At 41.8% G+C, this 13699-nt stretch overlaps 1 protein-coding gene across 4 annotated transcripts in view; it reads right to left on the reverse strand.

Moving 5' to 3' along the window:
- Window positions 1-13699, reverse strand: part of LOC110537435 (cell adhesion molecule DSCAM) — a 142765-nt gene that overhangs the window by 3577 nt on the left and 125489 nt on the right. For 3 of the 4 annotated variants that reach the window (XM_021623480.3, XM_090192264.1, XM_090192263.1), the window contains 11 exons: window positions 10469-10586; window positions 9971-10134; window positions 8151-8249; window positions 7788-7976; window positions 7350-7640; window positions 5768-5944; window positions 5603-5633; window positions 5299-5414; window positions 4881-5030; window positions 2339-2536; window positions 1797-2099 (listed from right to left, as the gene is read on the reverse strand). In XM_021623480.3, the coding sequence (XP_021479155.2) occupies window positions 1797-2099; window positions 2339-2536; window positions 4881-5030; window positions 5299-5414; window positions 5603-5633; window positions 5768-5944; window positions 7350-7640; window positions 7788-7976; window positions 8151-8249; window positions 9971-10134; window positions 10469-10586 (1836 nt within the window). The remainder of the gene's footprint in view (window positions 1-1796; window positions 2100-2338; window positions 2537-4880; window positions 5031-5298; window positions 5415-5602; window positions 5634-5767; window positions 5945-7349; window positions 7641-7787; window positions 7977-8150; window positions 8250-9970; window positions 10135-10468; window positions 10587-13699) is intronic. The other variant, XM_090192262.1, reaches the window with a different exon arrangement.

A 13699-nucleotide genomic window follows, 5' to 3' on the forward strand; every position in this document is an offset into this window, starting at 1 on the left:
TACAAGCTCATCACATCTGCCACTCCAACCAACAAAACTAGCTTATACAGTATGTGGAAGTAATTTACAGAAATCTTCTTCAGGCTAGGGTTTTTCTCCATTTCCGCCTGACTGACGTGCCAAAAATAAACTGCCTGTTGCTCAGGCCCTGAAGCCAGGATATGCATATAATTGGTACCATTGGAAAAAAAACACTCTGAAGTTTGTAGAAATGTTAAAATAATGTAGAAGACATTAACACAATAGATATGGTAGGAGAAAATCCAATGCTCTTCCAATGGAATATATAGGTAAATAATGAAATCTAGCTCCCAGTATGCAAATCCTATGGCTTCCACTGGGTGTCAGTAGTCATTGTTCAATGTTTCAGGCTTGTTTCTTCCAAAACGAGGAAGAATAATACGTTTTAGTACACAGACACAGACTTGGAAATTTGTGTATGCGCGCGCGACGAAGAGGACACACACCTGCTAATACCGTTTTCCTATTGAACATACTTCTTTCCGTATGAAATATTCTAGTTTAATTACATTTTACATTTTAATCTGAAGATTAAATACAAATGTATTTTGACTTGTTTTAACAAAGTTTAGAGGTAGCTTTTTGCATTTCTTTCTCTGCATGTTGAACGAGTGGATTACTCAAATCGATGGCGCCAACTAAACAGACTTTTTGGGATATAAAGAAGAATTTTATCTAACAAAATGATACTACATGTCGTAGCTGGGACCCTTTTGATGACAAATCATAGGAATATTTTCAAAAGTAAGTGAATATTTAATCGCTATTTGTGAATTTATAAAACATGTGCCGGTGGAAAAATATTTTGATGTGTGTCCTCAAACAATCGCATGGCATGCTTTCGCTGTAGATCTTACTGTAAATCAGACAGTGCAGTTAGATTAACAAGAATTTAAGCTTTTAACCGATATAAGACACCTGTATGTACATATATGTTTAATATCCATAATGTTAATGATTATTTATTTGAATTGCGCGCCCTCCAGTTTCACCGGAAGTTGTCCCGCTAGCGGGACACCTAGCCTTAAGAAGATTTATGTATACAAACTTTGCCTGGTTATTGAGGTTATATGCCAACAAATACTTCAGTGATAAATTATTCTCATACCGCCATGCTGCAATCTGTCCTCATGGCCTTGATCAACATTAAATTAATGACAACATTTACAATGTGGTTTAAAGCCCCACCCCATATCTCATTATACACATTGGGGTAATGGATGAAGAAGACTGTGGCTTTTCTATAACCTAAATAAGTAATGTTATAGATTTAAGACACTAGTGCAGTTTATTACACAGTTATCTGAGTAAAGTCTACAAAGTCTGAGTTTAATAAAATATACTCTACAATGAGCCAAAAATAGAATGAATAGAGATGATGACTTTAATAAAAAATAGACTGAATTTATAAGATAAAGTGACCTCATAGCAGATCACAGACTTAAGTGGTTCAATGTTAAAGATTGGTCTTCCTGCAATGTAATGTTGTTGCACTATTGTCAACAGAATAAGCTTAATTAATTAATACATGTCCCTGTAATTTATGCAAAGAACTGTCTGCAAAACTCCACATTTGTTGCATCAAGTAGTAGTGGCATTACTACATCATCAAGTGGCATTGACAGTTGAGTGAATACATCAGCAGTAGATATTTACAAACCCATAGCATTACAGGCAGGATGAAGGTTAGCGAAGGTTAGCAACAGGTTAGCAACAGAGCTCAGGACTCAAGTGTTAGCTATAGCAGAGCTAGCTATGTGTCTACGCGGCCTCACCGGGTCTGTGAGCCTTGGGAACGGCCATGTTCATGACTCGGCTGACGTCCTGAGGCTTAGGCGGGGAGGCGGTGAACCTGCAGATGCCTGACTCGGAGGGCGTGCTGGAGGTCAGGCTGTCTGTGTAGTCATTGGTGCCTGCCGTCATCTGCTCCGACGACGTGTCCGAGATGAAGCATTCTGTGATGGTGAACTTGGCGTGGCGCAGCTGCTCCTCCATTTTGGCGTGCTCGTAGGCCCGCGCAAGCTCCTCATAGGTGGATGACGCGCTCTCTGTGGACACCATGCTGCTCCGTGCTCGGTCTACACCAGGGGTTAGGGTTAGATGTCGTGCTAGTAAAGCAGTTAGGGGCTAATGCTAGCATTATATTTGTTAATAAGTGTTGGCATTGTTACAAGTTTTATAGTAGGCCTATCTGTTGTTAATACAGAGGTGAAAGGTTTGTTATAGACATGGTTAAGGGTTATGTTGCAGACATTCTTATATGGGGACTGTTACAGCTGTTGTTACAGACTTGTCTCATCTTCAGGTGCGTTGTTACCTGTGTCCTGAGATGGGCTGACACTGTAGCTGTCACTCTCCTTATCCACAGATCCGGCCACCCGTGGCGTGGGCAGCCTCCAGTCAGTGCTTAGGGTGTGGGCCGAGACTGGCGGGTGTGGTCGGTTCAGGGTCCACTGGCTAGCGTAGCGGTTGCGTGCGGCAGGGCCTGCTTTGGCTGTGCGGCGGGCTGTGGGGTCTGAGGAGGAAGGACACAGGATGTTACATCACAGTCACACACCAGGGTGTTATGTCACTTAGCAAGGGCTCATCTCGAGTAACGCAATGCTCGGTTTTTTAAGCTGACTGTGTTTTTAAAGGAGTTTTAAAGTTTGTAGCTGGCTATAGCAATGAGGCTGGACACTCTATACTGACATAAACCAACAAAGAGAAAACACCCACCATCACAATATCTCTGCACATGGAGTTCATCTCGGGACTTCTTGTTTTCACACAAATACATAGAGCTTACAATAGCAGTGAAAAAACCATCATGGTCAAATAGAATGTTTGATTGGGTTGCCTGCAGTCCTTTGCAAATAGGCTCATTTTTTGGTTGGATACCATACACATACAGTTCCTTCAGAAAGTATTCACACACCTCAACTTTTTCCTCCTTTTGTTGTGTTACAGCCTGAATTCAAAATGGATTCAATTGAGATGTTTTTGTCACTGGGCCACACACAATACCCCATAATGTCAAAGTGGAATTATGTTTTTAGAAATGTTTACAAATTGGTTAAAAAATGAAAAGCTGAAATGTCTTGAGTCAATAAGTATTCAACCCTTTGTTATGACAAGCCTAAATAAGTTCAGGAGTAAAAATGTGCTTAACAAGTCACATAATTTTCTCCCGAGTGGAGCAGCGGACTAAGGCACTGCATCTCAGTGCAAGAGGCGTCACTAGAGTCCCTGGTTCGAATCCAGGATGTATCACATCTGGCTGTGATTGGGAGTCCCATAGGGCGGCGCAAAATTGGCCCAGGTTCGTCTTGCCTAGTCAAATAAAGGTTAAATAACAAAAATTATTCTAATAATAAGTTGCACTGACTCACTCTGTTTGCAATAATAGCGTTTAACATGATTTTTGAATTACAACCTCATCTCTGTACCCCACACATACAATTATCTGTAAGGTCCCTCAGTCGAGCAGTGAATTCCAAACACAGATTCAACCACAAAGACCAGGGAGGTTTTCCAACGCTTGGCAAAGAAGGGCACCTATTGGTAGATGTGTAAAATAAAATAAAAAGTAGACACTGAATATCCCATTGAGCATGGTGAAGTTATTAATTACACTTTGGGTGGTGTATCAATACACCCAGTCACTACAAAGATGCATGCATCCTTCCTAACTCAGTTGCCGAAGAGGAAGGAAACCACTCTGGGATTTCACCATGATGCCAATAGTGATTTTAAAACAGTTACAGAGTTTAATGGCTGTGATAGGAGAAAACTGAGGATAGATCAACAACATTGTAGTTACTCCACAATACTAACCAAATTGACAGAGTGAAAATAAGGAAGCCTGTATAGAATAAAAAATATTCCAAAACATGCATCCTGTTTGCGACAAGGAACAAACGTAATACTGCAAAAAAATGCGGGGGAAAAACCTTATGTCCTACTTACAAAGTGTTCTGTTTTGGGGAAAATCCATTACAACACATTACTGAGTTTCACTCTCCATATTTTCAAGCATAGTGGTGGCTGCATCATGTTATGGGTATGATTGTAATCATTAAGGACTGGGGAGTTCAGCACAGGCAAGTCATGAAGTACAGGCAAAATCCTAGAGGAAAACCTGGTTCAGTCTGCTTTCCCCCAGACACTGGGAGATTAATTTTCCTTCAGCAGGACAATAACCTAAAACACAAGGCCAAAATCTACACTGGAGTTGCTTACCAAGAAGGTAGTAAATGTTCCTGAGTGGACGAGTTACAGTTTTGACTTAAATATACTTGAAAATCTATGGCAAGATGTGAAAATGGTTGTCTTCGCAATGATCAACAACCAATATGACAGAGCTTAAAGAATTTTGAAAAGAATAATGGGCAAATGTTGTACAATCCAGGTGTGGAAAGCTCTTAGAGACTTACCCAGAAAGACTCACAGCTGAAATCGCTTATATAAATTAGATATTTCTGTATTTCATTTTCAATACATTTGCTACAGTTTCTAAAAACTTGTTTTCACTTTGTCATTATGAGGTACTGTGAGTAAATGGGCGAGAAAATATATATATTTAATCAATTTTGAATTCACAACAAAATATGGAATAATTCAAGGGGTATGAATACTTTCTGAAGGCACTGTACATTGTGCTGAAAGGAATTGTTAATCTGTGTGAATAACATCAGTGGAGATGGTAGTGACACTGATCATAATGCTACTGATGACTCTCTGACGACTGGGGTCAGTCTGGTTGTCTAGAATACACTCTAGCTGTATCAGTTTCAGCCGTATGAATGCAATCCTGATACCACTTATTCATTCTAGTTTTACCTCCAGTAATGTAAAGAGGATGTTCGTACTGGACTTACTGGTTCCTGGCCTAGCGTCAGATACATCCACTAGAGGTCCGGTGGCCTGTGACAGGGACTGGTAGTGGACAGTGTGGGTAACCGTAGACGACTTCTGTTTCTGGGTCTCCCCAAAGTCATTGTCAGTCAGTAGCACTGTGGACCTGTCATCTGAAAGAGAAAGAGAGCTTTCACAAACATGGTCCCTACAGTACGATGACAATAACCACAGTAGGCACTACTAACACTTAGAAGGCCACAAATATGTAATATTCACACATTGTTGTCCAATGTTACACAAATTTCCCACTCGTATTTCCTAATTGGAAGCTCATTATGAGTTATGGTGTGTCTGGGAGCGTTCTGTAAGTTTAAGTCACAAGTTGACAATAATTCAGAGAACACATGAAAGCAGCATAATGTATCAGTGTCCACTCACCGACTGTCTCCATGGTGTCTCTCTCCTCTATGAGCAGCTGGGCTCGGGGGATGTCGATGTGCATTCTCATGGTCTGCTGCTGCTTGTTGATGGTGTCTGCAGGTCGTGTGTTTTTACTGCATGGGGAACACAGGAAGCCATACACAGGTCAATGCAGATCTCACTACACACTGCATAAGATATTCATATAATAGTGATTCTGATATGATTCCATAGAAACAGTATTTCATGTTTTCTTCTTCCAGTAATGCATTAAACAATATTAACTATCTATTAAGTTATGTGTCAAACTGCTCATGCTTACCTCATCAGCATCTCGGCTAAACTTTTAGCATCTACAGAGCAAACAAGAACAAAAATCACATTACATACAGATGATTCTCTTAGTATACTTGAAAATAGTTTGACAATAGTTACAGAAATATTTTACTGAAATCTAACCAATCATGTTGCTGCTGTGACCTCTCACCTCTAAGCCTCTTCAGTCTCTGTTCCCGCCTCCGCCTCCTGAGGACAAGTAGCAGGACGAAGACCAGCACGATGCCCACCAGAACACATGAGATGATGGTCACCATTTTCAGACCCTCGTTACTGGACGTACTGCCCGCACTCACCGTCGGGACCTTCACCAGGGGAGCGATGGTACCTGGGGACAGGTCATAGAAATGTAATTAGCTGACAAACTGTTGTGATATTTGTTATGACAAGACCATGTAAGTTTCTTGTACTTAACTACAGGATTGTCAAGTGTGCAAACCAGACCTGGTAGAGAAGATGACTGCAAAACACCAGCCAAATACAAATATACACACAGTGAACGAAACATTTCCATGACATAGATTGACTGGTAGTCAAAGACTCCAGTCAGCCAAGTCATAAACTGTTCTCTCTGCTACCGCACGACAACTCAATATTAGGAAGGTGTTCCTATCATTTCGTACACTCACTGTCAATTAAGGTCTATACAAGGTCTGTCGATGAATACTAAATGACCTTTGTGTTAATGTTTAAAACATGCAGCAAGCGCCTGGCAAAAGGTAACAGTGCGTCTGCGGCTTACATCCCAATCGAAATGTCTTTCCCAGCAATCCCACTCAATCTGCTCCAACAAGCTGTTGTAGCACTGTGTTGCCTGCAATCAGCACCTGACCTTCTGCTGAATTTCCAATAATGCCCAGTTAACTGAAGCACTACTTAAAAGAGGTGAACTCTTCCTTATTCGCTGAATAGTCAGCTTTTTTTCCCTTCGTGGATGGCTGGGGGATGGATGGATGGGGGTTGTGTGTGTCTGTGTGTGTGTGTGTGTGTGTGTGTGCGTGTGTGTGTGTGTGTGTGTGTGTGTGTGTGTGTGTGTGTGTGTGTGTGTGTGTGTGTGTGTGCGTGAGTGAGTGAGTGAGTGAGTGAGTGAGTGAGTGAGTGAGTGAGTGAGTGAGTGCGTGAGTGAGTGAGTGAGTGAGTGAGTGAGTGAGTGAGTGAGTGAGAGAGAGAGAGAGTAAGGTTTAGGGTGGGTAAGGCTATTGAATCGCTATGGGACTGGGGGGTGTTGGCACTGGCAGGTGATTTCTCATCTATTGCCCCCCTCTAGCCCCTCTGCAGTCGGTAGATCACATAATTATTTAATTCATGCAGCGCAGAGCGCTCGATAGGGCAGTGATGGAGGTGTCATAAACAGCAGCAGCAGACACAACAACCACCATGGCCACTGGAGTCAGCAGAAAATCTATTGGAGGTACTTTACTGCCCCATTCATCAGTTGCATGAGACTTGCATGAGACAGCTTCTTTAATGGCAGCACCAGTAAATAGCAAAATATGAATTCATTTACTTCTGCTCTAAGGCAGGTATAGTACCTACGCCGTAAATTAACATCTTTGATGGAGACTCGATCAGTTGTGACAATTTTCAAGGGATGGGAAGGTAAATGCCTTTTAAAATACAGTTCTTCAATTTTCATTCAGTTATCCTGAATAAGTCAATCTAAGCGTGTATATCTTTCAACTTATAACTTGCTGCATTATGTATAGCATCAGTGAAGAGACAAGTACACTCACTGCCGTCGTAGCTGAGTGTGGCGAACTTGACCCTCTTCTCTGCTGAGCCGGCGCTGTTGAACACCTTCATCTGCAGTTCGTACCAGGTGGCCTCGGCCAGGTCATACAGGATGTAGCTCTTGATCAGAGAGGTGCGCTGGGCCGTGGTCCATGTGGGAGACACCACCGAACGGTACTCCAACGTGAAGGATGTGATTGGACAGCCGCCGTTGTTCCAGCCAATCAGGTTGAGCTTGACACGCGTGGCATTAATACTGGTGAAGAGCTCCTGTTCTTTAGAGTACTGGGGTTCTGTTGGGCAGAGAGGAGAGAGGAGTCAGACCACACACACACTTTAATGAGCGGTCCATTCATAAGTATCAGTTTTGTATTAATTGTGTCAAAGCAATGGAGTCACTATTTCATAACATACGTAAAAGGATTTCACCATCTCTCTACCTTTCCCATGAGTCTTAGCTTCGATGATCTCACTGATTCGCCCTGGCCCCACAGCATTCTGTGCCGTCAGTGTAAATTTGTACCAGGTGCCACACTTCAGGTTCTCCAGGCGATAGGAACGCTCACTAGGGCTGATGGCAAAGTTGCCCCACTGCTCACTGTTGTCCTCTGAGTATTGCAGGATGTAGCCTGATGTGAGAGAGAGAGAGAGGTTAGGCTGATGCACTGTTGTCTGCTAAACAACCATCCTGGTGTTGCTCATAGGGGACACTATTTAATGAAGTCAGTAACCTGTTTTCCAAGGTAAAACAATAAAATCTCCTATAATAGTTAGTGTTGCTGCTTGCTGTGTTGGAGTCTGACCTCTGATGGAGCTGCCTCCGTTGTCTCCTGGTATCCAGGACAGAGTGATAGATGTGGTGGTCGTCTTGGTAACGGTAAGACGAGGCTGGTCTGGAGGAACTAGAAGTAAAAACATGGATTTTAATTAGGTCCTATCTCAAGGGGCATACAGTGCATTTGGAAAGTATTCAGACCCCTTACATTATTCCACGTTTTGTTACATTACAGCCAAATCCTAAAATTGATTAAATATATTTTTTCCTTCCTCAATCAACACAAAATAACCCATCATGACAAAGCACAAACATGTTTTTAGAATATTTTGCAAATGTATTACAAATAAAAAACAGAAATACCTGATTTACATAATTATTCATACCCTTTGCTATGAAAACTTAAAATTGAGCTCAGGTGCATCGTGTTTCCATTGATCATCCTTGAGATGTTTCTTCAATTGATTGTACATGATTTGGAAAGGCACTCTCCTGTTTATATAAGGTCCCACAGTTGACAGTGCATGTCAACATGTCATGTCAGTGCAAAAACCAAGCCATGAGGTCAAAGGAATTGTCCATAGAGATCCGAGACAGGATTGTGTCAAGGCATGGATCTGGGGAAGGGTACCAGAACATTTCTGCAGCATTGAAGGTCACCAAGAACACAGTGGTCTCCATCATTCTTAAATTAAATAAGTTTGGAAGCACCAAGACTCTTCCTAGAGCTGGCCGCCTGGCCAAACTGAGCAATCGGGGGAGAAGGGCCTTGGTCAGGGAGGTGACCTTATATAGACATGTCAAGGTGTGATGGTCACTCTGAAAGAGCTCCAGAGTTCCTGTGTGGAGATGGGAGAACCTGCAGCACTCCACCAATCAGGCCTTTATGGCAGAGTGGTCAGACGGAAGCCACTCCTCAGTAAGAGGCACATGACAGCACACTTGGAGTTTGCCAAAAGGCACCTAAATTACTCTCAGACCATGAAAAACAATTCTCTGGTCTGATGAAACCGAGATTGAACTCTTTGGCCTGAATGCCAAGCGTCACATCTGGAGGAAACCAGGCATCATCCCTACGGTGAAGCATGGTGGTGGTAGCATCATGCTGTGGGGATGTTCTTCAGCAGTAGGGACTGGGAGACTAGTCAGGATTGAGGGAAAGATGAACGGAGCAGAGAGCTCCTTGATGAAAACCTGCTCTAGAGCGCTCAGGACCTTAGACTGGGGCAAAGGTCAACCTTCCAACAGGACAACAACACTAAGCACACAGCTAAGACAACACAGGAGTGACTTTGTGAAAAATCTCTGTATGTCCTTGAGTGGCCCAGCCAGAGCCCGGACTTGAACCAGATCTAACATATCTGGAGAGGCTTGAAAATAGCTGTGCAGAGATGCTCCTGATCCAACCTGATAGATCTTGAGAGGATCTGCAGAGAAGAATGGGAGAAACTTCCAACATACAGGTGTGTATTGTAGCTTGTAATGTAGCGTCATACCCAAGAAGACTCGAGGTTGTAATCGCTACCAAAGATGCTTTAACAAAGTACTGAGTAAAGGGTTTGAATACTTATGTCAACGTGCAAAAACAAAATGTAAAACTGTTTTTGCTTTGTCATTATGGGGTATTGTGTGTAGATTTATAAGGGTAAAAAAAATATTTAATCCATTTTAGAATAAGGCTGTAATGTAACAAAATGTGGAAAAAGTCAAGGGGTCTGAAGACTTTGCGAATACACTTCACTACATACCATGAACACATTTCTGTTTTTATGACCATCAATAAAATGGAGAATTGATTTGAATTGAGTGGTATACTGCACTGTTCCACCACGGACTCCTTCTGGTTACCTTGAACCTGCAGGTTGAGGATGATTTTATCCGGCCCAAAACTGTTGCTAGCCACACAGGTGTAGTTCCCAGAATCCTCAGCTTTCACTGTGCGGATGGCTAGGCTGCCATTGCCCTGGATGATGCGTCTACTGTCGATCACAGCAGGGGCGGGGCTTCCGTTGCTGAATCACAAATGTACGAGAGACAGTTAGAAAATGAACTACGGTGAGATACGCAGCAGCGGAAATCATTTAAGTCTTGGATAATGTTACCCCTACTTTTTTTGTGTGTAGGAACATGCTGTACATGTAAACAACTATCATTTTTTAACATTCTGCTGATGAGTGTGAAAGAATACTGTAAAAACAAAGAGCCACTGTTTTTTTCACTGGTATTTAGTTCAAGTGGAAAGCATTAAAAGTTACTCAAAACACAGTCTGTACTAAGTGCTACTGTCTGAACTACATGCAGCATGATGTGTTTCCCCAGCTGTGGGTCAGACTTTCCTGTACTCACGTCTCCTTGAGCCACTTGACCGTGGGGGCTGGGTCGCCCACCGCCTTACAGGGCAACACGATGTCCCTCATCCAGGGTGTGGTCACGGTGCCGTTGAACGTCAGAATCTGAGCAGGAGCTGCACACACACAAACACACCACACCTGGGTCAAATAATTTTAAATACTTGGGCTGACTTGATTTAATTTGCTTGGTACAACAAAATGTATGGAATACTCCCAAAAGTGGAAATCAATCCCAAATACCGTCAAGGGAAGCTCTGAAAAAGCAGTATACAATATTAGTTCCTTATCCATCTTTATTGAATTCACCTCTACACATGCAGAGCCCATCTCTGTGCTTGGACAGATGTAAAGTAATCTGTTGGGAACCAGGCTGGTCGTGCAGCAGACGGATATCTAAAACACATCAGGTCTGGAGCTCCAGAGTGGGGACTACATTTATCACCCCTGCCTCTAGCAGGATGAGAACACTACACTGGCTATCACTGCTCACCCTCGGCTTATCAGCTCTCACAAAGAAGCACAGTGCTGACAGGGTGGAATAGCAGACCTATTTGCATTCAGTTTGATGCTGCATTCACATCCTGAGTTAGGAGGCAGGGATAATATAGTCTCCTCTTTTCTTTTCTCACCTTATTTACCTCATAGGGAGAGTTTCTCAGGGTTGCGCCCCTTTAAATGTTCTGATGCTCTGATCATAGCTTTGACAAAAAAAACACAACTCAAACATCATCTTTTGTGTCTTCTAAAATCATTCAGAGACTGATACACCTTTTGTTATCATCCGCTCCTGAATACTGAGAAGTGAAACCATAAGCTCCACATAGGGCTGTGGCGATCACAACATTTCGTTAGCCGGTGATTGTCAAGCAAATAACTGTCGGTCTCACGATAATTGACCGTTAATTAACAAACACATTTAGCATCTCCTGGCTTTCACACCTAGCCTACAAGCAAGACATTTTAAAGAGTCCAATAAATCCATGTAATATAGCCTACACCTTCACAATGAATCCATGATTTATTTTAGACAGGTCTAAAGAAGCATGATCTGTAGTCTATTTCAAAAGAAAATGATAGCGTACTCTGTCCTTGTCAAATGGCTGTGTGCTACACTAGTCAATGTAGATGACAAGATTTGCTTATAATTCTGTGGTATTATTTTATATTATTTTATAGTATGAAGAATACAATTGAACAAAGCTGAATAAAGTAGAAAGGATATTTTCTCCAAACGACTTGAGGGAGTGCGCACATGCTGTTATTCTGTGTTGAGCAGTTAACAAAGAAATAGGTACTCCTAAACTCAGCAAAAAGAGAAACGTCCTCTCACTGTCAACTGCATTTATTTTCAGCAAACTTAACCAGTTAGAGCTCTAGGGGCGCTATTTCATTTTTGGATAAAAAACGTTCCCGTTTTAAGCGCGATATTTTGTCACGAAAAGATGCTCGACTATGCATATTCTTGACAGTTTTGGAAAGAAAACACTCTGAAGTTTCAGAATCTGCAAAGATTTTGTCTGTAAGTGCCCCAGAACTCATTCTACAGGCGAAACCAAGATGATGCATCACCCAGGAATTAGCAGAATTTCTGAAGCTCTGTTTTCCATTCTCTCCTTATATGGCTGTGATTGCGCAAGGAACGAGCCTACACTTTCTGTCGTTCGCCCAAGGTCTTAGCAGCATTGTGACGTATTTGTAGGCATATCATTGGAAGATTGGCCATAAGAGACTACATTTTCCAGAGGTCCGCCCGGTGTCCTTTGTCTAAATTTGTGCGTAATCTTCAGGTGCGGTCATTTTCTCCTGGGATTCAGGAGAGAAAGCATGTATCCAAGAACGATGTATCAATGAAGAGATATGTGAAAAACACCTTGAGGCTTGATTCTAAAAAACGTTTGCCATGTTTTCAGTCGATATTATGGAGTTAATTTGGAAAAAAGTTTGCGTTTTGAGGACTGAATTTATGGATTTTTTTTGGTAGCCAAATGTGATGTATAAAACGGAGCTATTTCTAATACACAAGGAATCTTTTTGGAAAAACTGAGCATCTGCTATCTAACTGAGAGTATCCTCATTGAAAACATCAGAAGTTCTTCAAAGGTAAATGATTTTATTTGAAGGCTTTTATGTTTTTGTTAATGTTGCGTGCTGGATGCTAACGCTAATGCTAACGCTAAATGCTAACGCGAAATGCTAACTCTAGCTAGCTACTTTTACACAAATGATTGTTTTCCTATGGTTGAGAAGCATATTTTGAAAATCTGAGATGACAGTGTTGTTTACAAAAGGCTAAGCTTGAGAGATGGCATATTTATTTCATTTCATTTGCGATTTTCATAAATAGTTAACGTTGTGTTATGCTAATGAGCTTGCTGATAGATTTACACAATCCTGGATACAGGGGTTTTTTCATAGCTAAACGTGACGCAGAAAACGGAGCGATTTGTCCTAAACAAATAATCTTTCAGGAAAAACTGAACATTTGCTATCTGAGAGTCTCCTCATTGAAAACATCTGAAGTTCTTCAAAGGTAAATGATTTTTTTGAATGCTTTTCTGTTTTTTTGTGTAAATGTTGCCAGCTGAATGTTAATGCTAAATGCTACGTTAGCCATCAATACTGTTACACAAATGCTTGTTTTGCAATGGTTGAGAAGCATATTTTGAAAATCTGAGATGACAGTGTTGTTAACAAAAGGCTAAGCTTGAGAGATGGCATATTTATTTCATTTCATTTGCGATTTTCATGAATAGTTAACGTTGCGTTATGGTAATGAGCTTGAGTCTGTATTCACGAACCCGGATCCGGGATGGGGAGATCAGAAAGGTTAACATGTGTAAACATTTGTATGAACATAACAAGATTCAACAACTGAGACATAAACTGAACAAGTTTCACAGAAATGTGACTAACAGAAATTGAATAATGTGTCCCTGAACAAAGGGGGTCAAAATCAAAAGTAACAGTCAGTATCTGGTGCATTAAGTACTGCAGTGCATCTCCTCCTCATGGACTGCACCAGATTTTCCAATTCTTGCCGTGAGATGTTACCCCACTCTTCCACCAAGTGGGGCAAGTTCCCGGACATTTCTGGGGGGAATGGCCCTAGCCCTCACCCTCCGATCCTACAGGTCCCAGACGTGCTCAATGGGATTGAGATCCGGGCTCTTCGCTGGCCATGGCAGAACACTGACATTCCTGTATTGCAGGAAATCACTCACAAAGC

Source organism: Oncorhynchus mykiss, chromosome 12 (genome assembly GCF_057628025.1).
Source record: "Oncorhynchus mykiss isolate SJ-2025 chromosome 12, ASM5762802v1, whole genome shotgun sequence".
NCBI classification, from domain to species: Eukaryota; Metazoa; Chordata; class Actinopteri; order Salmoniformes; family Salmonidae; genus Oncorhynchus; species Oncorhynchus mykiss.